Consider the following 27,133-nt stretch of genomic DNA (forward strand, 5'->3'; position numbering starts at 1 on the left):
CTTTCAAATAAAATGGAAATTGAATTGAACTGATCATGTTTTGAGGAGGTTGGATGTTTGTTGTACACTGATATATTAAACTTCACTGGATTCTGTTTGAGTGTCCTACTAATCTGTGTAATCTAATGTAATCCAGGCTACGGTATCGGCCTTCCGCAGAACTCTCCCTTCACCTCCAACATCTCTGAGCTCGTGAGCCAGTACAAGTCTGACGGCTTCATGGACCTGCTGCACGACAAATGGTACAAAGTGGTGCCCTGTGGGAAGAGGAGCTTCGCTGTGACAGAGGTGAGTTAAGGAAGGATGTGAAGTCATCTACCATCATCACTTCAGGATGTGATATCATATTACCATCATCACCTCAGGATATGATGTCATCACCTCAGGATGTGATGTCATTTACCATCATCACCTCAGGATGTGATGTCATCACCTCAGGATGTGATGTCATCTACCATCATCAACTCAGGATGTCATGTAGCCTAACCATCATCCTCTCAGGATGTGAAGTCATCCACCATCATCACCTCAGGATGTGATGTAATCTACCATCATCACCTCAGGTTGTGATGTCATCTACCCATCCCGGTGCAGTTAGGGGTTAGGGACCGTGCTCTATGATGTCTATAGGTAGGGGTTAGGGGCCGTGCTCCATGATGTCTACAGGTAGGGGTTAGGGACCGTGCTCTATGATGTCTACAGGTAGGGGTTAGGGACCATGCTCTATGATGTCTACAGGTAGGGGTTAGGGACCGTGCTCTATGATGACTTCAGGTAGGGGTTAGGGACCGTGCTCTATGATGTCTACAGGTAGAATGTAGACATGACAGGAGTGATACTGGACCAGTGGAAGCTCTCCCTTATAATACCAGAACCTAAACACAATAGACCTAAAGAAATGAATGACTTGAGACCAGTTGCATTAACTTCAGTTCATATGAAGTGTCTTGAAAAGATATTGTTAAACCACCTGCTAACTGAAGTTTCATCATGTCTTTACCTAAACCTGTTTGCTGACCAACCAATAACAGGGGTGTATCATGCACTGCTGACAATAATCAACAGTATATTGAAACATCTAGAAAGGACTAGTACCTTTGTTAAGATTGTCTTCATTGATTTCAGCAGTGCACTTGTCAACTGCCAGATGTATGCTGATGACACCATCATCTGGCAGTTGACACTTTTGCAGATGTTTGGCAGGTCATTAATGTACATAGTGAACAGCAATGGACCAAGCACGGATCCTTGTGGTACACCCATGTTGTTTGCTAACATACTGGACTTCACCCCATTGACCCTAACACACTGCTGTTTACCCTCCAGATATGATTTAAGCCATTTAAGAGCTTCAGGCGACAATTTGAACTGCTTTAATTTTTTGAGTGGAACACTGTGGTTAACAGTGTCAAAGGCCATTTTTAAATCCAAGAACACTGCCCCTAAAACATTTCTTTTATCCACGGAAGTTTTGATCTTCTCCAGCAGATCACAATTTGCTGATTCTGTGGAGCATTTTAGTCTAAAAACAAACTGCTGTGGATAAAGCAGTTGGTTAGACTCTAAGGGCCCTATCTTGCATCCGGCGCAAGTGACTTAGTCACTGGCGCATGTGTCGTTGCTAGTTTACAACTGGCGCAGAACGTTCTTTTCCCACCAGCGCCACTCGCCGGAAAATTAGGGATTGATCATGCGCCATAAGGGGCGGTTCGGCGGAAGGAGGAGGCGTGTTCTGGCGCAAACGGTATTTTGGCGTCTCTGAATACCATTACGCTACTGACCAGGAAATACCTGGTTTAAAGTCAGTGGCGCGTTGTTCAGACGCTATTTTAAGGGCGCATGCATACATGCGCATGCGATGCATACGGATTGCTTGTGCACCTCGCGCATACACTTTGCTTCTCTCATCTACCTAGCCGCACATTCTTGGTAAATTATTTGGGAAAGAACAGCTGATGCAGCGGTAATAAGTTGTACTTTTAAATCAATGCATCTGCAAACACCGTACAGCAAACACATATTTTCTTGACACAGACATCGTGTAGGCCTACATGCCCATAACTTTTAGGATTGATGAGTAGGCCTATTTGATCGTGAAAAACATTGTTTTACCGCGAGTGAGTGTTAAAAAGAATGAATGAATGCGGGCGCGCGTGTGTGCTCTGTAAGGCGCCCAGTTTCCAACCTCGAAATTTCACTTCATTTAAATTTAATTTGCATGGTATTTCTTATCCTTGCCCGAACCACCTCAGCTGACTCCTTTCTAAGTAAAGGAGCAGCGGCTCTAATCCGAGTTCCTCACGGATGGCTGAGCTTCTCACCCTATCCCTAAGGGAGACGCCAGCCACCCTTCTGAGAAAACTCATCTCGGCCGCTTGTACCCGCAATCTCGTCCTTTCGGTCATCACCCAACCCTCATGACCATAGGTGAGGATAGGAACGAAGATCGACCGGTAGATCGAGAGCTTTGCCTTGCGGCTCAGCTCTCATTTCGTAACAACGGTGCGGTAAAGCGAACGCAATACCGCCCCCGCTGCTCGATTCTCCGGCCAATCTCACGCTCCATAGTTTCCCTCACTCGCGAACAAGACCCCGAGGTACTTGAACTCCTTCACTTGGGCAAACTAAACACGTAACGCATAATACAATCAATGGCAATGTCTATTACCGCGGGGACACATGCATATTAGGATAGCATACAATACTGATAAGAAACAATTTTTATAATGTATTGCGTATATCATTAAATAGAACCACATACCGCATATCATATGTTATAATACGTTTTCTTTGCCGAAATTTATTTGAGGACTCAGTATTTCTGAAGTTGTGGAAGAAAACCCCTTATTCCATGTGTGAATTAGGCCATATTATTTGGCAATAAACTAAGCCATTTGCAGTTTGAAATTCTCAAAATATCAACTCGTCCGATTGAAATGCGCTCATGGCTCTTAAAGGGGATGGGAGCTGGCACTCTCATTGGTTTGTTGCACGTTACGCCCAAACCACACCTACGGGTAATTAGGGCTGCTTCAGACCAACCCTTTTGACACTTGCGCCGCGGCGCAAGCGTCATTTATCCGCCTGTAAAATAGCGATAGCGCCGTAGAACCGCCCACAAAGCTACTTGCGCTTTGCGCTTCCCACTTGCGTTTCAGACCGTTAAAATAGGGCCCTAAGTGTTCCATTAATCGTTCAGCTACAATTTTCTCTAGAACTTTTGAGACTACCGGGAGGATGGCGATAGGCCTGTAGTTACCTGGTAAGTCCCTACTCCTGATTTATAAACTGGAGTAATTATTGCAGTTTTCCAGCATTCTGGGAACCTATCTTTTTGGATGGATATGTTTACTAGGTAAGTGATTGGCTCCAACAGACAACTATGATTTTTCTTGATAAATACAGTATTTAAATGATGGTTATCCTTTGCCATGGACATACTCATGTTTGCAATATTTCTTTTCACTTTATCCTGGGTTACTTATTTTATATAGATGGAGTTTGTGTGATCATGGTCAAATTCATCACAAGGTGGCTCAGTAGATTTAAAAAAAGAATCCTAATTCTTTCACAGACTCAATAAAGAAATGATTAATACCATTTGCAATTGACTCATTACTAGTAGTGAGTTCATCACATCCATTAAGGCAGTTTATCTTTGGGTGCTTTTGTTTACTTGAGTTGGTTAGTCTGTTTATGTGTTGCCACAATTTAAAACTATTCCCACTAGCCTCTTCAATGAGTTTGTAAAAATGCCTAGTCTTTGCTTTCCTCAGCTCAGACACTACTTTATTCCTTAAACTAGTGACAAACTAGTGTCATACCTATGGCCGCACCGCAGGTCCAAAGCTATTGACATAATTCTAAATAATAGCATGTTTCCCTCCCCCCCGCCAACCGTCAATGATACTACTGACATTTATACATACTATATGGCCAGATCACCCCCGACCCAAACGCTGACCCCGCCCCCTTGGTCCACAAGCATAGAGACAGTTATCCCAGATTATTATCCATCCAGTGCTAAATTCACCCTTGAAGAAGTAGATAAAGTTATTTCCCACCTGCCAAATAACAGTGCCAGTGGATACGATGGGGTGACATATTATACCATCAAAGCCAGAAAACCCTAGTCCACCCAAATATATATATACCTAAGAAAGACAACATTCCAAGCAACCCATCCACATGGAGAGACATCTCTCTCCTTCCCACTGTCTACAATATCTTTATGAAATGTCTGCTTGGCCGCATCCTCCCATGGCTATTGTACACAGGCATCCTCTCACCTAAACAAAAATCGTACATAGACAGACAGGGTATGAACGAGCATGTGTACTGCCTTAAAACTGGAGTTGATGATTCCAAACATAAAACATGTAAACTTTATACTGTATTCCCAGATTTAAGAGATGCCTTTGGAACACTATCCCACAAAATTATGCTGAATGCACTGAAGGAGATCCATCTACCTCAGCCCTTTGTAGACATCATAACGGATGTATATAAGGGATCTTTTCTGCAATGGATCTGTGGACACCAACTCACAGAGCACATTCCGCTACAGGTTGGGATTAAAACAGGTTGCCCCTGGAGTGCGGTGAACTTCATCCTTGCAATTAACCAGTGGCTAAAGTGGCTCTGTCAGTGTGCACCACCTGATATCAGATCCCCAAACCGTGTTCAGGGTTACGCTGATGATGTCGAGGTGTCCTACCAGAGACGAGAGTGTCATACACAACATGGTCGCCAGAACAGATGAATTTCTTGACTGGTCAAAGCTGGAGGTGAAGCACACCAAGTGTGCAGCTCTTTGTGAATGACACAGCGGTGGCAACCGCTGGTATAAAGCCAAATCTGACAAACCACCCTCCTTCACAACAATGGGACAGCCTATCACGGTCTACTCACGCCACGAGCCATACACCTACCTTGGCCATAACATCAACATTGCGGGTGAGTGGGGGGAGCAGGCATAGGAGCTATGTTGTGCCTATAAGAACAGAATCTATTTAATTGATTCCTCCCCACTCCCTGTAGTCATGAAACTGGACGCTATCAGAGAGGTGGCCCTGGCAAAGTTACAACACCTCTTGCAAACGTCCACATCCTGCAAAATGTCTTACAGGACATGAACAATAAAACAGTCCAAGCTGTCAGAAAATGGCTAGGACTGAACTCACACTCTACCTGGGATCTCATCTTCCTCTCACATAAAGAGGTGTCCCAAACGTGGAATGGGTATACACTGCTACCAGGCTGACACACCTCATCAGCATGCTCAACAATGATGATGCCACTGTCGGAGAGCTTGCTAGAGCTTCCCACCTGCTGGACCTCAGGAAGAGAAAGGTCCCTCTGGCCAAAGCAGGCCAGGACAGCTTCTTAGGCTTTCCTCCTGCTTGACCTCAGGAAGAGAAATGTCCCTCTGGCCAAAACAGGCCAGGACAGCTTCTTAGGCTTTGGGAGGAAAAGCAGCGGGAAACTGGACACACAAGCTGCAGGCTTTGGAGTTCGGTCGGACTGGCCGGACCTAAATGATCTGTGCAACAGAATGAGGTATATAACACAACTCACACACAGCATCATAGGCATCTGATGCAGTTGTCACCAACCCAACTGTAACCGCAGAGCCAACTGTGTATCACAATGAGGCACAACACATACTACAGAACACAACAGCAAGGAGATTCCTTCTTAACATAAAACAAACCGACCAAACAACACTGGACTGGATTTAGAATGCAGGGAAAGCTAGCATGCCTAGACTTTATCGACCACTCTGCTTCCCACTCAGCTAGGCTGCAGGTGCTACCTACCAAATACAATCTGGCATTATGGTATCCTACAACCCACCATCCACACTGTATAATGCAGTCTGGCCATCAACTTGAATCAGTTGCCCATATTGTGAATGTCTGTACTATCTACAAAGGACTGTATATTGCACGCCATGACCGACTTGTCGATCTGATTTCCAGCAATGTTAAAGAAGTATTTCTAGAAAATGTGACCATGTACAAACATTCACACATCATGCTGGAATGATTTAACAGCTCTATTGATGTGATGTGTCACATCCCAAATACCCCTGATGTTGTGTTTTTAAACAGACAGAAGGGAAGTGCTCTTACTTGAGATAGGCTGTGTGTTTGATCTGTACATGGAAATTGCTTTCAATGATAAAATCGTTAAATACCAGCCCATTCTGGAAATACTAAGGGACCTAGGCTACCAATGCTAGCTAATAGTGTTTATTCTTGGCAGCTTGGGGCATGTCCGCAACCGTGTTTTCAATGGGTTAAGGCTTGCTGGGCTCTCCAGCAGAAAACCTAAACAATTAGCAAAGTTCTGCTCGATATCAGCAGTGATAGGCAGTCTGGCAGTGTGGCGCAGGAGATGTTTTTTGTACCCTTGAACAAAGAACACTGGTGTAGTCCAGGGTATACATTTACATTTACATTAAGGGCATTTAGCAGACGCTTATATCCAAAGCGACTTCCAATAAGTACATTTGTCATAAGAAGTGCATCAATATATAGCTGTTGGTACAGAAAGGATGTTCATAGAACCAAGTGCAAGTACAACAATCGCTAGGATAACCAATTCCCTGTGTTACAGCAATGATATCAGCTACTGCAGTTGCACAGTTAGGATTAGATCTCAAGTACTATAATACAATACAATACAACACAACACAATACAGTTTACAATGGTGGCCAGAAGGGGGAGGGTGGCTATGCAGAGTCGAGGTGGACTCTGAACAGGTGAGTTTTTAGTCTTTTTCCGAAGATAGTGAGCGACTCTGCGGTCCTGAGAGCGGCAGGGAGCTCGCTCCACCACTGAGGTCCCAAAACCGAGAAAAGTTAGCTCTTAGCGATGGCGGTACCAGACGTCCAGCTGAGGTAGTTGAGCAGAAGGATCGAGCTGGGGTATGTGGCTTTAGCAATGCTTGGAAGTAGGCAGGGGCAGTTCCATCGACTGCCTTGTATGCCAGTACCATCGTCTTAAATTTGATGCGAGCTACTACAGGGAGCCAGTGGAGGTCCCGGAAGAGGGGGGTCACATGGGAGAACTTCGGTAGGTGAACACGAGGCGCGCTGCCGCATTCTTGATGCGCTGCAAAGGTTTAATCGCAGAGGCAGGAAGTCCAGCCAGGAGTGAGTTGCAGTATTCGAGGCGGGAGATGACCAGTGATTGGACTAGAAGCTGAGCTGCTTCCCTTGTGAGGAAGGGCCGGATTCTGCGGATGTTGTAAAGTGCAAATCTGCAGGATCGGGCCACCGCAGTGATGTTTGCGGTGCAGCATAACTGATTGTCCAATACCACACCGGAAACCACTGCCAGGTTTCTGGCAGTTGGAGAAGGTGATGGGCATTTGTCCAGCTGCTGACACCAGATATTCCGATATGCGTGTTGCATCAGGGCTTCATCAGATGAGGGGAAAGAGAGAGATAGCTGAGTGTCGTCAGCATAGCAGTGATAGGAAAAGCTGTGTGATGCAATTACCGAGCCCAGAGATCTGGTATAGAGGGAGAACAGAAGAGGCCCCAGTACAGAGCCTTGAGGGACACCAGTTTCAAGCGTGCAAGGTTTGGACAAGGAGCCATTCCATGTCACTTGATAGTTGGATTCGTCAGGTAGGATGTGAACCAGGAAAGAGCAGATTCAGCAATGCCAAGTTCGGCAAGAGTGGCAAGGAGGATCTGGTGGTTCACTGTGTCAAATGCTGCGGACAGGTCGAGGAGAACGAGAACCGATGAGAGCGATGAGGCTCTGGCATACAGAGGGCCTCAGTCACCGCGAGGAGAGCCGTCTTAGTGGATTGTGCCTTCTTGAAACTTGACTGGTGAGGGTCAAGGAGGTTGTTAGATGAGAGATAGGAGGACAGTTGGTTAGCAACGGCACGTTCCAGTGTTTTAGACAGGAATGAAAGAAGAGATACCGGTCTGTAGTTCTGGATGTAGGATATAATAAGAGTTTTTTTTTTGAGGGTTTATTCTGGCAGTCTTGAAAGACGCTGGAACAATGCCTGAAGTGATGGCGGAGTTGATAATTGGAGGAATGGCAGGATGTCGCGTGAGACATCCTGGAGGAGAGAGGAGGGGATAGCGTCAAGGGGGCAGGTGGTGGCATGGTTAGATGTTATTATTCTGTTGACCTCGTCAGAGGTGAGAGGGCTAAATTGGGTAAAGACAGAGGAGGGGTTTGGAGGAGGGAGAATTGAGGCACGGATAAAAGATGAGCTAATGTCCTTTACTTTCTGGGTAAAGTAGGTAACGTCATCAGCAGTGAGGCAGGTAGGAGGTGGGGGTGAGGGAGGGTTGAGGAGGGACGAGAACAGGGAAAACAGTCTCCTGGGGTTTGAGGCAGAAGAGTTGATTTTGTTCCGGTGGAAGGCAGAGGTGAAATCTGAAAGAAGGAAAAGATAGTGAAATAGATCATTAGGAAAGTCTGATCTCTTCCATTTCCTCTTAGCTGCTCGCAACTTTGTTCTACAAGTCTGCAGAGGATGGGACAGCCAAGGAGGGGGGGATGAGGATTGCGCTGGTCTGGAGTAAGAGGGAGTCAGAGGGAATCCAAGGAGGAGGAGAGGGAGGATAGCAGAGTGTCTGAAGATTCATCTGTAGATAGTTGAGAGAATCGTTCGATAGAAGGTAGTGAAGACAGAACAGTAGAGGCAAACGTAGAGGGAGAGAGGGATTTGAGGTTACGGCAAATGGTGACAATGTGGGGACTAGAGAGGAGGGGGGAGAGGAATTCAAGGGGAGAGAAAAATCAACAAAGTGATGGTAAGACACGGGGAGCGGGGTAACTGAGAGAGCAGAGGTGCCACAGGACCTGGTGAATAGTAGGTCAAGCTGGTTCCCGGCCCTGTGTGAGGGAGGAGAAGGGGATAGTGTTAAGTCAAAGGTGGCGAAAAAGTTGGTTAGTTCAGGTGAGTGCAACTTCTCTGGCAGGATGTTGAAGTCGCCGAGGATAACGAGTGGTGTGCCATCCTCAGGAAAGCAGCTGAGGGGGGCATCCATCTCGTCGTAGAAGTCACGGTGTGGACCTGGAGGATGGTAGATCACCACAATGGAGATCTTGATAGGAATGGTGACAGTGACAGCTTGGAGTTCAAACGCAGATCTGGCCAAGTATTCTAGTGGAAGGACCTGGTAGGACCACATGGGCGAGATGAGGAGTCCGGTCCCCCCTCCTCGCCCGGATGGTCTAGGGGTGTGCGAGAATGAGTAGACGGTGGAGAGGGCAGCAGGAGTAGCAGAGTTCTCTGGACTGATCCAGGTCTCTGTCAGGGCCAGGAAGTGAAGGGTCATGAATGCGTAGGCTGAAATCAAGTCTGCCTTCTTGACCGCCCATTGGCAGTTCCAGAGTCCTCCCATCACCTCAAGGTCAGTGTAAGCAAGGGTAGGTGGATGGCAAAGATCAGACAGGTTACTGCGCCGAGCAGAGGAGCCATGGTAACGCCATCTACGGGTAGAAATCCTGACAATGTACGACACATAGCTACGATAGGGCAGGTGGCCTCCCCGGGCTTCCTCGAGGGACTCCCGCAGAGAGACTCCCTTAGTATTTGTTTCCCGGGTCCTGACGCTACAGCTGACGCTAACAATAGCTAGCCCTTAAATGGGCATGGTAGCTGAGGCAGACTTAGCTCCGCCCAGCTATCAAGCCTTTTGTTTCCCCTTAAGTGGCAGAAACTATAGCAGAAGAACGACCTCTGAACTAATCACAACACGACAGGTCTAAATCACACTGTAGTAACAGATGGAAAGTTAGAACAAACAATCGTAATTCTAATCACTAGAAATCTTAGTTACCAAATTCACCTACAGCCAGATATGACACAACCTACTTGTAAGACAAAATGTATTGTGTTTACTCAGCTTCCCGACTCTGCTAAATAGGCAGACTTGGCTCTGCCCAGCTATCAAGCCTGTTGTTTCCCCTTAAGTGGCAGAAACTATAGCAGAAGAACGACCCCTTAACTGATCACAACACGACAGGTCAAAATCACACTGTAGTAACAGATGGAAAGTTAGAACAAACAATCGTAATTCTAAACACTAGAAATCTTAGTTACCAAACTCACCTACAGCCAGATATGACACAACCTACTTGTAAGACAAAATGTATTTTCTTACAGGGTAGGTATACGCGGGTATACGGTGTATACCCACTTATTTTTCAGTCAGCATTGCGTATACCCACTTCTAAATTCCCCCAGATGTGCACCATTCAGTAGTATCTGCAAGCCAAATTGCCCACTTTTTCCTGTGCGTTCACACCAAACGCTACGGGGCGACAAGATCCCATATAAAGTGAACGTAGAGACGCATATTAGGCGAATTTTTCACGAGAGAAAACCGACGTTTGATTAGTTGCGCCACACTTTTGCCGTGCACAGGCGAGCCCGTTCACGAGGATTTGTGGTGCGACAAATTCGCTCGAGTTGAAATATTTCAACTTTGACGCGAATTTCGCGTGATGACAGCCAATCAGCGTTCAATCAGCGTGGCCACTGAGTGACATGTGTAACGTAACAACCAATCACCGTTCAACCGTCAAACTCAGTGCAGTGCAGTCCGGGTTGAACTGCAGCATGGAGGAGAAAGTGATTGTTGCCGTTTGCGACTCCCGGAGCTCTATAGTATATGATGAAACCTGGTGCTGACCCAACTGACCTTAACCATTACCGGCCCATCTCCAATCTCCCTTTCATCTCCAAAAAACTTGAAAGGGTGGTTGCCGCACAACTACAGTCCCACCTCGACATTAACAATCTCCACGAACCGTTCCAATCTGGCTTCCGTCAAAACACAGCACTGAAACAGCCCTAGTCAAAATCACCAACGACCTCCTCCTTGCAGCCGACTCTGGATTACTCACCATTCTCATCCTCCTCGATCTCAGCGCAGCATTCGACACCATCTCCCACCCTCTGCTCCTGGACCGCCTAGCTGGTATTGGGATCACTGGTGCTGCACTCTCCTGGTTTACATCCTACCTCACCGGCCGTCAACAATTTGTTCAACTAAGCAACCACAAGTCTGGGTGTTCAGGTGTCTCACTGGGTGTCCCACAGGGGTCAGTCTTGGGTCCACTCCTCTTCACCACTTACCTCCTCCCCAGTGGCGGCGCCAGAAATAATTTGTTGCAGTTGCTTAACAGTTGCTGTATGAATTCAAGAGGTTGCTGGTCAAAAAAAAAAACCTTGATCAAAACACCTGAATTTGGCAGAGGCACGGCCGGGAAGACATTTTCGGCACGGGTTGGGGTGGTTGCGGTCCCGTACGAGGCAAGTTTACAGTACAGTAACAACACAGACTAATCTCACCACTGTGATTGAGTGTGATCCTATCATTTGACAGTTCAACGTGCGCTATCTTTCTCCCTCTCCCTCACAAACGCACAGATATAAAGACGTAAAGACATAGAACAATATAGAGGAAGATCTTTAAGAAGGCCAACATGAAAATAGCCCAGCGGCATGTACACATTCACTGCTAGTCCAGGGCCCTGTACCACGAAGCTCGCTTAGAGGGTTAGCGAGGTATGTTGAGCTCCAAGCCTGGGTTAGTTGTACCACGAAAGTCGATCTCTTTTAGCGTCGCTGTATCACCATGGTGACTTATGCTCGCAACCAAACCTGGTCGGGAGCAGTTTTTTTCGGCTTAGTCTAGCCGGAGATCGGCTACTTAAATCGGCGTGCGCAGCTTCCTAGCCCCTCCTCTGACAATGGCGTCACCATTTCTGGGTGTTCCCGTGGACCTCTGCGCACTTCTCGTACAGGCGTCTCTCCGGAGACAGAGGGTTTTACGGGACAGAACCGATTCCCTGGCATTGTCTGACGATATTCAGATTTCAGACTTTATTGTCATTGTGCAAACAACGAAATTGGGGTTCTTCATGAGAGATACAGATTCTCATAAGAGGGTGTTCGTTATTTGATCGTCCTTTTGGACCTTATGTAGACAATGCTTACTGTTGCGCATTGTGTCTCCGTGACAGAGTGCTAGAGTGGAGGTCGCGCGTCAGTCTTGAATATCTGCGCGGGGGGTTCGACTCCCAAGTGACGCGAATTTATGTGAAGCTTAAAAAGTCCCAATTATCATGCATATGGAATGCTTATTCACTAAAGCTTATGGAATTATATTTTTGTGCTTATTTCGAACTTGAACCCATATTTTAAAGGCCGTGCTGGCACCACATCTATGGGGGTAAAATGCATGATGATTGACCGGCGAATTTGAACCCCGGTCGCTGGCGTTCGGGTCTTATACTAATCCACTACGCTACAGCCGCTACCTCTCGGCGGTTGAAAACATGCGATACATTTCTTACATAGGGTGTATTTAAAGTGAATTCCCTAAATGATAGAATAAGGCAGGATGGACGTTGCTTATGCATTTTTAAATCATCATCATTCTATTTGGATTAATGGCGAACAATTCTGCATTTGGCATAGTTATTTTACAGACAATATGCAGAATATTTTCACTTATACGCATATAGACTGCTTGATCTATCGTAAAGGTGAGAAAAATGACGCAAAAAACGCCCCTTTCACGTGAACGCGCACTGAACCAAAAGCGGAAAACCTGGTTCAACTAATTGAATCTAAAGTGAGCTTCGTGGTACCATTTAACTCTGATTGCGAGTTGCGGCTCTGTCGAGCCAGGTTTTCCCAAGAAAGCCTGGGTATGTTCAGCGAGCTTCGTGGTATACCCCCCAGGTGGCACTGCGGCCACACGACATATAACAAACAACATAGTTCTCTCAATCAACAGCCCGTCAGCAGTCCCCCAACTACAAGGTTAGCTGTCCTGTCAATAGTGGTGAATTGCACATCTCAGACCCACCGTCGCCACGGTACATTCCAAAGCATTCACATTAGTTGCGCGATACGTCTCAAATGTAGGCCTATGTGGAACATTAATACAATAGTTGCTATTATTGTTGATACTATTATACTTCATAATACTTCTATTAAGGGCGGATCATACCAGGCTACGATAAACCCATCCTTTGGCATGAGCCAAACCTATAATCTAGTTCTACTTCAAAACAAAATCACATGGGCCCCAAGTCAATATGCTGCGACGGGCAAACTTAATTACCAAACGGCCTACCTTAAATCGATGTCTTGATCAGGACTTCTTGCAATATTCCACTTTAATCCATACGGTTTAACACACCAACATTGCTAGCAAGCATGTGCTAACATTGTATTGCTAATTCAGAACTGTGTAGGCTACAATATTTTCTTCCGTTTCTTGACCTCAGCATAACCCCCCTCCGAACAACTGCCAAGTCCAACACAAGTCTGGCTATTAACGAGCCCATCCTCAGCCTCGCCATCGCGAGTCGTGTTTGAACTTGATTTCTTTCGAAATAGTAAAAACTTGTCCATATTTTTTAAGCGCCAACGAGCCGGCAACGAACATCTCTGACTGATAATCTCGCCGCGAGATGTCCGCATATTTGAAATGTTATTTATTTTTCGTAAGACTGCTATTAATGAAATTATTGTTTCATGTACATAAAATAATAATTAATATTGTACATATTGCTTGGGATAGTTTGTGTTAATTGTGTGTATGTTTTCTTTCGGGAACTGGGCACGGTGAGGGGGAGGGGAGGAGAGGAGAGTCCCAGGCTGACTTGTGTTGATTTGAACGACAGTCCAGTCACGGCCCTGAAATGTTGACGCTACTCAGTGATTATGCACTTAATCTGGTGATTCATATGACAGGAATGGTCGGTATGGTGACGGGTACCGCATTCGGCCATAGGTTTAGTTTAACTTATTTAATACCATTTTACGGAAAATGGCATTATTTCAAATATGTTGTTTGAGTTTGACAAAAAATCAGGGGTTGCTCTGGGGTTTCTGAGTAATTGCTTGGAGTTGCTATAGCAACGGCAAGCAACCGTTTGGCGCCGCCCCTGCTCCTCCCGCTGGGCACACTCCTCCGTCACCATGGGGTCCATTTTCACTGCTACGCTGACGACACACAGGTCTACATCTCCACCAAACCCACCGCTGCCATCCCCCCCACCTCCCTCATCACGTGCCTGGAAGAGATCCGGAGCTGGTTGAGCAGGAACTTCCTCAAACTCAATGGAAACAAGACCGAGGCCCTGCTCATCGGATCCAAATCCACCCTCACTAAATCACAACACACCCCAGCTCCACTCATAATTATCGATGGATTCCCATTACCCTTCTCCTCCAAAGTCAAGAGCCTCGGCGTCATCCTGGACAACACCCTCTCATTCGCACCCCATATTCACACCCGGACTGCATTCTTCCACCTCCGCAACATCGCCAGACTCCGCCCATCACTGACCCAATCCAGCACTGAAATCCTAGTTCACTCATTTGTCACATCACGCATAGACTACTGCAACGCCCTCCTCACCGGACTCCCCACCAAACTCATCAACAGACTGCAGATCATTCAGAACTCAGCCGCCCGGATCATCACCCGCACCAAATCATCTGACCACATCACCCCTGTCCTCATTCAACTTCACTGGCTCCCAGTACACTACCGTATCCAATACAAAACCCTACTCCTCACCTACAAAGCTCTCCACAACCTAGCCCCCAGTTATCTCTGCGACCTCCTCCAAGAATACACTCCCTCCCGCTCCCTCCGCTCAACCTCTGCTGGACTACTATGTATCCCCACATCACGACTCACTACAATGGGTGCCCGGTCATTCAGCTGTTCAGCACCCAGGCTCTGGAACTCCCTCCCCCCACACATAAAACAGTCAGACACCATTACAACCTTCAAGTCACAACTCAAAACTCACCTGTTCAAACTCGCACACAACGTCTAACTTATCACTGTTTTTTTTTTTTTTTTTTTTTGTTTTATTTATTTCTTATTGCTTATGTTTATTTATTTATTTATTTTCCACATTGTCTTGTTTTTTTTAAAAAATGTATGATGACTATATGCTCTGTAAGGTGACCTTGGGTGTCTTGAAAGGCGCCTCTAAATTAAATGTATTATTATTTATTATGATATAATTGTATACATAATATCACGGCCAAAAGCTCTGTGCGCCTCCGGATGGCCGTAGCGTGGGAAGCTCTCACAGGGATAAGGCTTCTCTGGGTTTGTTTACCGGCATTGCTATGGTTTCTGGTCTTGTGTGTTCCAACGGTTTATTAGGTAGGCCCTAGGCCTATCTAATAAATCTCTGTGTAATCAATACTCACTGCCTCTTCCGTGGTCATTACAATATTATGAATAGACTGCGTCGGGTCCTCCGACGTCTCTCCCTCTTTGTCACGACACAGAACGGGAATCAATAGCAGATCAAAAAGGATTTATTTCCATACAGTCCAGCGGGCAAATCAGATTCCAGGTACAGGCAGGGTTCGTAAACGGGCAGGCAGGCAGACAGATACTGACGGACAGCTACAGGCAAGAGATCCAAAACCGATAGGCAGAAGGCTTAATCCAAACAGGCAGGGTTCAAAACCGGGAAGAACAGTAACTATAGTCTCTTTAAAGAGCTTCACGCTAGTCGCACTCACGTGGCAGTCGGGTAGCAAACAGTATCTAACGTGACGATCTGACAAAGTGAGCAGAAAGGGCAGCGTTTAAATACTCCACCAATCAATGCAAAATGAGGGACAGGTGGACAGAGAAAATGGAGGGAACAAACAAAAGGCAGGAAGTTGCCCAAATAAGGACATGGGTGTCACCCCGGACACATGACCAACACATGGCTCCAAACATAAACAAAGTCCAGAATTATCACACTAGGTAGGGAGAGACAAAAACAACAGTCCATGCGAGAATCCTGACAGTACCCCCTCCTCTACCAACGCCTCCTGGCGTTGACCGTGGAAGGAGCAGGATGCTGACGGTGAAAGTCTTTGATGAGCGAGGGGTCAACAATGTTCCGGGCAGGGACCCAGCTCCTCTCCTCGGGGCCATAGCCCTCCCAGTCCACCAGGTACTGGTGGCCCCGACCCCGACGGCGGACGTCGAGCAGGCGGCGAACTGTGTAAACCTCAGACCCATCAACGAGTCTGGGGGTTGGTGGGGGTTTGGGGCCGGGGTTGGAACCCGGACGGCAACACCGGAAGGGCTTGACACGGGACACATGGAAGGTGGGGTGGATGCGGCGGAGGGCAGGAGGGAGATTCAAGCGAACCGCAGAGGGATTGACCACCTGGGAGATGGTATAGGGGCCGATGAAGCGTGGATTCAATTTTGGGGAAGTCACCTTCAGAGGAAGGTCACGCGTGGAAAGCCACACCCGCTGCCCCTGGGTGTAGTGGGGAGCCTTGATGCGGCGACGGTCTGCCTGACTCTTCATTCTGGTCTGTGAGCGAAGAATGGCGGCCCGGGTCCGCCTCCACGTTCTGCGACAGCGTCGGATGAATGTCTGTGCTGAGGGAACCCCAACCTCCTCCTGGGCCGGGAACAATGGAGGCTGGTAGCCGAGGCAGCACTGGAACGGTGACAGACCAGTTGACGCAGAAGGCAAGGAGTTCATGGAGTACTCCACCCATGGTAGCTGAAGGCTCCAGGCTGTAGGGTCCTGTGACGTCAGGCACCGCAACGCTGTCTCTCCGTCTGCTGGTTGGCTCGCTCCGACTGCCCATTTGACTGGGGATGAAAGCCTGAGGACAGACTGACCTTAGCACCGAGAAGGTTGCAAAAAGCACGCCAAAAATTAGAGGTGAACTGGGGACCTCCGTCTGAGACCACATCCACTGGGAGCCCGTGTAGCCTGAAGACATGCTGCACGAGTAAGTCCGCTGTCTCCTTGGCAGAGGGTAACGGGACCAAGTGCACGGATTTGGAAAAGCGATCAACGATAGTGAGGATTGTAGTGTTACCGTGAGAAGGTGGCAAACCAGTGACAAAGTCCAGGGCAATGTGGGACCAGGGTCTCCTGGGTACTGGTAGGGGTTGCAGAAAGCCGGCAGGTGGTTGGTTTGATGTCTTATTCCGGGCACATACAGAACAGGCTTCCACAAACTCACGCACACTCCGCTCCATAGCAGGCCACCAGAAGCGTTGCTTGATTAACGCAGTGGTACGTCTGACGCCCGGGTGACAGGCCAGTTTGGATGAGTGACCCCATTGCAGGACCTGGGAGCGGACGGATTGTGGTACAAAAAGACAGTTAGGAGGGCAAGCACTGGGGCCGGACTCACCAGACAGGGCTGTGCGGACAATGGTCTCAATATCCCATCTAGCAGCTCCTATGAGGCACTGTGGAGACAGGACGGTGCTAGGTGCAGGAGCAGGATCCGAATCTGGGAACTGACGAGACAGGGCATCCGGTTTACCATTCTTGGATCCTGGTCGGTAGGACAGACAAAAGTCAAAACGGGTGAAAAACAGAGACCAACGAGATTGCCTGGGATTTAAGCGTTTAGCCGAACGTAGGTACTCCAGATTCTTATGATCCGTCCAAACTAAAAACGGCTCCTTAGCTCCCTCCAGCCAATGACGCCACTCCTCTAGGGCCAATTTTACTGCCAATAGCTCTCTGTCGCCAATGTCATAATTGCGCTCAGTGGGAGTGAGTTTGTGGGAGTAGAATGCACAGGGGTGGATCTTCTGATCTGCCCCAGACTTCTGAGAAAGAATAGCCCCCACCCCAACATCTGAGGCATCCACCTCAACGATAAACTGACGGTCAGGGTCGGGTTGGCTCAAGATCGGGGCCGATGTGAAACGACTCTTCAGGTCGTTGAACACTGCTTCGGCAGCTGGTGACCAAGAGAACTTCACCCTGGAGGAGGTTAGAGCGGTTAGGGGAGCAGCCACAGAACCATAGTTGCGGATGAACCGCCGGTAGAAGTTAGCAAGTCCCAGGAATCTTTGTAGTTCCCGCCTAGATGTTGGACGCTCCCAGTCGGTGACTGCTTTTACCTTCGGACCATCCATCTGGACCCCTCCAGCTGTGATGACATACCCCAGGAAGGAAACAGTCTCTTTGTGAAATTCACATTTCTCCGCTTTAACGAACAGTTGGTTCTCCAAAAGGCGCTGCAGGACACTACGGACATGTTGGGAGTGCTGGGAAACCGACGGAGAAAAAATTAAAATGTCATCTAGGTAAACAAAAACAAACTTGTTAAGCATATCCCTCAGGAAATCATTAATCACACCCTGGAACACAGCTGGGCAGTTGGTGAGACCAAAAGGCATGACTAAATACTCATAGTTACCTGAAGGAGTATTAAATGCAGTCTTCCATTCATCCCCCTCCCTTACTCGGACCAGATGGTAAGCACTGCGGAGATCCAACTTGCTGAAAATCTTGGCCCCCTGCAACAACTCAAAAGCTGAGGACATCAAAGGCAGAGGATAGCGGTTCTTCACAGTGATGTTGTTTAGGCCCCTATAGTCTATACAAGGACGCAGGGTGCCGTCCTTCTTCCCTACGAAGAAAAACCCGGCACCGGCAGGCGAGGAAGAGGGGCGGATGATACCGGCAGCTAGTGATTCACAGATGTATTTGTTCATAGCTGCGGTTTCGGGAGAAGACAAGGAATAGAGACGGCCCCTAGGAGGTGACGTACTAGGTAGAAGCTCGATGGCCAGGTCATAGGGTCGGTGTGGTGGCAGGGAGGTTGCACAGGCTTTACTGAACACAGCCTTGAGATCCAGGTACTCAGGTGGTACTTCAGACAGATCCATGGAATCATCTGTGGCTGGTGAGACTGCAGGCGGGGGGGTAAGGGCATTCTTAAGACAGTTATTCAGACAGAATGTGCTCCAGCCTAGGATGGTGTTATTAGCCCAATCAATGTGTGGATTGTGCTTTACCAGCCAGGGCCGGCCGAGGACGATGGGAGCAGTTGGTGAGTCTAACATATGGAACACTAGGTTCTCTTGATGATTGCCAGAAATTAGTAGACTCACCGGAGGCGTGACATGGGTTATCTGGGAGAACCTTGCTCCGGTTAGTGCTCTTGCCTCCAGGGGCGTCTTCAGCTGGGCTGGGACGAGGTGTAGCTCAGAGGCCAGAGAGGTGTCCATGAAATTGCCATCAGCTCCCGAGTCAATAAGTGCAGACACGAGGTGGGAATGAGCTCCTGTAATGAGCGTGGCAGGGACAAGGGTACGGATGGTAGAAGAGGGATGAAGAGGAGTGACGCTCACCAGTAATCCCCCTTCTACGGGTGAGCGTTGCCTTTTGCTGGGCATTGGGCGGAGTAATGGCCCGGTTTACCAAAATACATGCAAGAATTGGTGTCCCTTCTTCTCTGTCTCTCGGCTGGGGACAGATGGGTACGGTCCACTTGCATGGGCTCTGGTAGGCTGGCACTGGCAGGGACGGGAGAGGGGCCTCCGAGGCGGGTGACCTCGGAGGAGGGCGGAACTCTCGCTCCCCGGCGCGCTGCTTCAGGCGTTTGTCCACTCGGATGGCAAGCTCAACAAGGTCATCAAAGGTGGAAGGCAGCTCACGGGTGGCGACCTCATCCTTGATGGCCTCAGAGAGTCCATAGAGGAAGGCATCATACTGGGCATCTGGATTCCAGCCACTGGTGGTGGCGAGGGTGCGGAAGTCTATTGCATAGTCAGAAGCAGACCGCACCAGGGCCAGTTGGACCTGCTGAAGCTGGGCCTCCAAGTCTGTGATGCTGGTTGCGATGGCCCCCAGAGAATTTTCAACTGTCTGAAACTGGGCTTGATGTCGACCGAGAAGCGCTCCTTGCCTCTCCAGCACAGCCTTCACCTGATCCAGATCTGCTGATTCCATTTTGGTCAGATCGTACTGTCACGACACAGAACGGGAATCAATAGCAGATCAAAAAGGATTTATTTCCATACAGTCCAGCGGGCAAATCAGATTCCAGGTACAGGCAGGGTTCGTAAACGGGCAGGCTGGCAGACAGATACTGACGGACAGCTACAGGCAAGAGATCCAAAACCGATAGGCAGAAGGCTTAATCCAAACAGGCAGGGTTCAAAACCGGGAAGAACAGTAACTATAGTCTCTCTTTAAAGAGCTTCACGCTAGTCGCACTCACGTGGCAGTCGGGTAGCAAACAGTACCTAACGTGACGATCTGACAAAGTGAGCAGAAAGGGCAGCGTTTAAATACTCCACCAATCAATGCAAAATGAGGGACAGGTGGACAGAGAAAATGGAGGGAACAAACAAAAGGCAGGAAGTTGCCCAAATAAGGACATGGGTGTCACCCCGGACACATGACCAACACATGGCTCCAAACATAAACAAAGTCCAGAATTATCACACTCCAACAGGTAGGGGGAGACAAAAACAACAGTCCATGCGAGAATCCTGACACTCTTCCACAAAAGGTAAAGACATGCAATGATGATTATGATTTGTGGCGCGACAAAACTTCGGCGACAACAATGTCGCGTTTGGTGTGAACGCAGGATGGTGAAGCCATGACCCACGCTACTCTGCCTCTTATTGGCTAATACTCACTGCCTTTAGATTGTTGAATAATTTGAATGATGATTTTCAATCATCATATGATATTTCTATTATTGCTGTCAAGCGATTAAAATATTTAATCGCGATTAATCACATAAATGTCATAGTTAACTCACGATTAATCGCGAGTGTTTTTTTTTATATGCTAAATATCCCTTGATTTCTTTGTCCCATTAAGTTTTCTAATTTGAATTCTATTATCAACAGAGAAGTGCATCGGCTTGCCTTGTGCAAATGTTTTTTTATTGAGCATATACTGATCAAAACAGGAGTATACAAAAAAAAACGCCGTTAAAATTTGTTCGCGTTAACGCCGTTAATAACACGTTTAACTGACAGCACTAATTTATATATTTGTTGATATTATATATATCTAATGAGATGATTGATGTGGAAGAGAATGATGCACGTTTTTTTTAATCTAAGGTGAAATATGAACAAGGATGCATTGTCAAATTCGGATCTGAAGTATTTTATTTAAATACATGTTCAAAAAATGACTGAAACACCATGTTTGCCTCATCTATATTTTACATTCATGCAGGCTGCCTGTGTGACCAGTAATACCTACAAACTGCTCCTGATCAAGTCATGTTAATTTTATAATAGTGGCACACTCTGGCCCATGCTATGTGTTGCAAATCAGCTGTTCAAAGACAGAGTTTACAAAATAACTTACTGACTTGCCAAGTGAGAGAATAGGTGTCATTCCAGGAGGAATAGTTCCCTCAAATTGCATAGTTGTCTCTCACTAGTCTGTGGGCCAGTGTTGGTTCAGTAATTTCATAATCCTTCCTCCCTGAGATCAAGCAGCAGAAATTATGTGACAATGAGCAAATACTACTGACAGATTTTTGGGTAAACTAAATTGAGTAGTCCCACATGTCACTGTTTCTAAAAGAGGGCGTTCTTCTGGGCTGCGTTAAAAAAGGGCAAACATTTAGAGTATACCCACTTCTCCAGGGACCACTGCACCACTGACAAAGACCTATCTCATCTCTGTAACATTTCAATCCTGTCTCTTGTAATGTGATTGGTGGATTAAAATAAATAATTAAAATGTGTGTTTGTGTGTGTGTCTTGGTGTGTGTGTGTGTGTATGTGTGGGGAGGGGTACCTACTTGTATGCCAATTAGGGATGTGCCGGTCGCGACTGATTCGTTACAACGAACGAATCCCGAACGTGAACGACAAGAACTGGTTCCCCAAAACAAGAAGAACTGGTTCTTTGATTCTTTTTTTTTAACATCAACCAAACATATGGTCACGTAAATAAAATATACAAACGAACAGAGCTCCGTCTCCCCGCGACTTATATTGATTGAGTCTACAACTTCCTCAAAGATTCAGCCAATGAGAGGTAGCAATGGTGTTGGAATGGCACCTGGGTAAACCAATGACAAGGCGGTACCGTCGAATATGCGCGCTTTCTCTCTCTGACATATCTTGGGTCATACCATTCGACTCATATATCCCCCTACATTTTTTCGAAAATAGACTTGACCTCCATCTGTTTATTGGATAAACGCATTTCCCAATCCCAGGAGTCTTTGCTCCATTCTACGTCAATTTAAGAACAAACAAAGAAATTAAACTGCAGTTCGTATTTTTTATTTATGACCATGCAAGTTCTGTAATGCCTGAACAATGAAGAATTAAATGTAAAGTAAAATAAAATTATAAATGTAAAACCATGAATGAAATATAGAGAGTAAGCAAGTGGTATAAATATTGGTGGGACGTTTGACATACTATATAGCAGGCATCTCCAAACGGCGGACTGCGGTCTTGACGGTCCCACGACCAATTAAAATAAATAAAACAAAGTTTTTTTATTTTTAATTTTTTTTAAGATGTAATCTGACGTAAGGAACGAATCAAAACGAACGAATCAAATAAACTAATCGTTATAGTGAACTGAACTGAAAGAACTAGTTCCCGGAAAAGAATCATTTTGCCCATCCCTAATGCCAATGTGTCTTAAAAGTGCTGCTCTTTGACCAAACTAATTGCCCAGCTCTTGGATATAAAATATACTTTGACTTTGAGATCAAAACAACAACTTTTTTGTCTTGGAGACTCCCTAATCCCTACACTATCCTGCCCCCATATGATGATGAACATTCATGCTTGTGTTTGTTGCAGCCGTAGCAAGAGGTGATAGAATTTATCAGGCGTCACACCGATCTAGCTCAATCAGCCTTCAATGCTCGGACACTCCTGCATCCAGTCATGTTTCATCAATCAATTAGGTGTGGATTAACTGGTTACTAATGACAGGCAAAGCTGAGTAGAACAACACATTTGTTCTGGTGAGTGGAGGACATCCCAGTCTAATTCATACAGTATAAGTTTGTCTGCGTTTAAACGCGCTCAGCACTTTTATAAACAGTTCAGCTGAAGAAGTGCCACAGCCCACACGTACAGCGAGCCGCTGTGAAGCACAAAAAGGAAAGCTGTAATAAACCCAATAGCAATAAATTAGTGACTATTTTATTGCAAGCATTAAAAGAGCCATCCTTCTCCTCACTCTACGAGGGACCCCTTGAGGTTTGAGGAGGACCGAAGGTTCAACAAATGTTCCCTAGTTTAATGTGTGATGTTCCCTAGTTTAATGTGTGATGTTCCTGAGCAAAACACTTCAGCAGCAGGATAACATAATGCTAGGCCTTTATCGGCGTGGTAAAGGAAATAAAGCCAGGTAGACCTCTTTTTACTATAGGATAGTCAGTGGCTAGGTGCAACCAGCCAAACTGTTGTTCTGGGTTCGATCCCGATCTCCAGGCCCACCTGGCGTCATTGATCCAGATGCCCTCAGGACTGCCTGCTGCTTCATGGAGAATCCTTCACTGTGTGAAGAGAATCTGATGAATGACTTGAGTAGTAAACCATAAAGCACTCTTTGGTTTTGTTCTGTCACATCAATCCCCTAGTGTATCAACACCATAATAGTACTTCATTAAAATCAGTTGGTTTGTACTTGGTTTTGTGTTATTTTCCAGCTGCTAGTTATTCATGGATGGTGAATGTTTAATGTTTCGCTCTCCTCCAGCGTGTCGCTCTCCTGTTGTAACCTCTATCACCCCCCCCCCCATCTGTTTCTATTTTTCATTCCTCTCGCCAAATATTTTCTTTGTCTTTTTCTTCTCTCTGTTAATCCCTCACCTTTCTTCTGATTCTGTTCTATTATATCTCCACTCCTGCTCTCCCCAACCTCCTCCCTCCCTTCGTTATCGCTCCACCTCTCTCCTCCAACCAACTCCATCCACCTTTATCCCGTTCTCCCTTTTATGTCTGCTAACTGTTCTTGCTCTCCCGCACTAATCTCTCCATCCCTACTCTTTTTTCTCTCTCCCTTCAACCCCCCCCTCCCCCACATGTCACCCTCTCCATTCCTCCTTATAATCCTCCTTATCGCCATCTCCCCCCTCTCCTCTATCCATCCCCCCCTCTCCTCTATCTATCTCCCCCTCTCCTCTATCTATCTCCCCCTCTCCTCTATCTATCTCCGCCTCTCCTCTGAATATCTCCCCCTCTCCTCTGTCTATCTCCCCCTCTCCTCTGTCTATCTCCCCCTCTCCTCTGTCTATCTCCCCCTCTCCTCTGGTCCGCCCCTCCTCCACCCTCCCCTCTGTCTAGCTATCTCCCCCCTCTCCTCTATCTATCTCCCCCTCTCCTCTGGTCCGCCCCTCCTCCACCCTCCCCTCTGTCTAGCTATCTCCCCCCTCTCCTCTATCTATCTCCCCCTCTCCTCTGTTCCGCCCCTCCTCCACCTTCCCCTCTGTCTACCTATCTCCTCCCTCCCTCTGATGATCTCTCTTCCTTTGCCCCAGACGCTGCAGATGGGGATCAGGCACTTCTCGGGTCTGTTTGTGATGCTGTGTGTAGGTGTGGCCCTCTCCCTCATCACCACGCTGGCCGAGCACATGGTCTACCGGCTGCTGATCCCCCGTGTCAAGGAGCCGCGCTTCAGATACTGGCTGCACACCAGCCAGGTACACACACACAAACACACACACACAATGAAACGCACACACACGTACCTACACACGCACCTACGCACGAATTAACGCAAACAGCCACACACACATGCACCAAGACAACAAAGAACCAACGCACACACATACATACTCACCTACGCACGAATTAACTCACACACACACACACACCTATGCATAAACAAACACACACACATAAGCATGCACGCAAGCACACCAACGCACCTACACGCAAACAGAAGCCAGGTAACACACATAAGTCAGGTATAGACCAACACCAGCAAGGTAACACACACACATACACACTTACGCACGAACGGAAACACATACACAAACACACACAAACAGAGAGACACGTGTTCATACACGGCCCAGTGCTCTATAGGGAGGTCAGAGGTCACCCTGGATATTGTGTTCTGTGTTCCAGAGGTTGCATCGTGCGCTCAACTCTACCTTCCCCGACGACAAACTCCCAACTGTCACCAAACCAGAGAAAAGGTGCACACACACACACACACACACACACACGAACACACACACACACACACACACACACACACACACACACACACACACACACACACACACACACACACACACACACAGTGTATGTGTGACTAGAGAGACACCTCATTATGAAAATAGGGTAGAAAGTAGGGTTTAGGACGCCTACAGCGGCACTCTGGGGGCCAGGCCCCAACACTAGCCTGTTCCACAGTCCATAGGTAGGTCAAAGTTCAATGTATGTATTGATCATCATTAACATCACACACACGATCTGCCCTCACAAAACAAAAACAAATAAAGCAACAAACACATCATTCATCAGATGGAGCAGATTGTGATCTTAACACCTCATCATAGATGACGCGGAGCCTCTGTAGTTCTGTGTAAGAACCTCAATCTCCCTTAAAAAACATTCATCAAACAAAAACCAATTCCCTCACCCCTTAAAGGCACATTCAGCCAATCAGCTGTCTGCCAATATGGGTTCACTTAAGTTCTAACTGGTGGCCAAAGGAGGGGTTCTATAAGGAGGCCAAGGGGATGGACATTCTGTGGAGGGTGATTATGAGTGATAAAGAGTGGAGGACCTCCTCTGACGCTGGGAATGTTGAACGCTGTGCACCTAAGAAGTGCTAACAACCTCTGGGTAAGAGTGTCTGTATGAATACAGGCCTGTGGGTCCCGGCATGGACTAAGACATGCACTTTATTATGGCTGTATTCTTCTATTGGGCTGCTGTTCATATTAATCAGAAGCAATCCCTTGGTTTTCAATTGTGATGAATGTACTTTAAACGTGTTTAAACACGTACATAGTCATTAACCCGGACAAACATACATACTCAGGAGTATTAACGTGGTTCGTAAGAAAGTCTTCTATGCCTGTACTCTTTCAGTATGACTGCACTATAGCAGCAGAGAACCAGGAATAAACGTGTAACTTGTTCAAACTGAAAGTTGTAAAATGTTTTTGATGATGACTGTTCTTTAGAAGGGAAGGGGTTAACTCCTCATTGTGCTTCCGGACACAGCCAAACCTTAATAGCACCCTGATGTAAATCCCTCTCTGAGACTGAGGAGCATGGGAGACGGTGTCTGCCGATTTCACCGTGGTTATTGTGAGGACAACCTCTGTGGGCTGTTCACTGAGCTGTTTTACAAGCTTGGCTCATCAATGAATCATGTAAAAATATTGATGTTCGTTTGTGGTCGAAATGGTGATCTGTATAAAAGAGCTCAGACCTTAACGTTTGCATGGTTCAATAGATCTTCATATCATTTCTGGTTTGTTATTTTTACACATTGATGTGATTAGCTGATATGTTGCCTTTCAAACTGACTGACCTTTAAGAGAGGTCCAGCATGACGTGGTGAACCCTGTCTCGCCTGCTGGACCAAGATCAGGAGGGTTTGCTCCAAACTCAAAATCTCTAGCTGGGAGGGAAACCACCAGCTGTTGATGGACGAAGAAACTTCCACAAATCACGAAATCGGAAGGATTCAGAGCATTGTATTCCGTGTAAGACACAGACTCTGATCTCTGTGAGATGACATGAAAGGGAATTGGGCTTGTTAACGTGTCAGCGCTCAAACAAAGAGCGACACGTCTGCTGATTGCCTCAGCGAGTGTGCAGACAGACCATTCCAACCAAGGATAACATCACCCTGCTGGAGTGTCCTCAAAACACTCCAATGCTATGCAAATCCAATCCCCAGGGACTAAAAGCATATCCCTCTCACGTGAAGTATCGTTCCACTGTATTGTTTTACAAGTGCCTTGTATGGGAAGGGCAGCTGAAATCCCTCTTTAATTGAAGCAGTACGGGGCTGGCATTCGACATGAACCATGATTTTGGTATTCACGAGTTTGATTCCAACTGGACGACTAGCTGTGTTTTGGTTAGGGTAGGGTGTTGAATCTTTGATGGCTTCGGGTTCCTGTGCCCGAGGAACAAAGGAAGTGGAGATCAGATGAATAGGAGAGCTCCTTGAATCCAAAGCAGAGAAGGAGGGCTAGTAATTGATGCACACACCCTGGAGACAAAGGCTAATATTATTGTCTTTTTGTGTTTCATTATTACTGATATTCCGGTATTTGTTGAGGGGACCATGGTCATCTATAATTAATAGCAAATCAAATATAAATCTAAAAAGTTTTTTT

The 27,133-nt window shown here is 46.9% G+C and overlaps 1 protein-coding gene across 1 annotated transcript in view; it reads left to right on the forward strand.

The window, feature by feature from the left end:
- grin3a (glutamate receptor, ionotropic, N-methyl-D-aspartate 3A) overlaps positions 1 to 27,133 on the forward strand; it is a 78,024-nt gene that overhangs the window by 49,182 nt on the left and 1,709 nt on the right. Inside the window, exons 7-9 of the mRNA XM_056578922.1 lie at positions 137 to 288; positions 24,302 to 24,463; positions 24,894 to 24,964. Coding sequence (XP_056434897.1) covers positions 137 to 288; positions 24,302 to 24,463; positions 24,894 to 24,964 — 385 coding nt within the window. The remainder of the gene's footprint in view (positions 1 to 136; positions 289 to 24,301; positions 24,464 to 24,893; positions 24,965 to 27,133) is intronic.

This window comes from Gadus chalcogrammus, chromosome 19, assembly GCF_026213295.1.
Source record: "Gadus chalcogrammus isolate NIFS_2021 chromosome 19, NIFS_Gcha_1.0, whole genome shotgun sequence".
Classification (NCBI taxonomy): Eukaryota; Metazoa; Chordata; class Actinopteri; order Gadiformes; family Gadidae; genus Gadus; species Gadus chalcogrammus.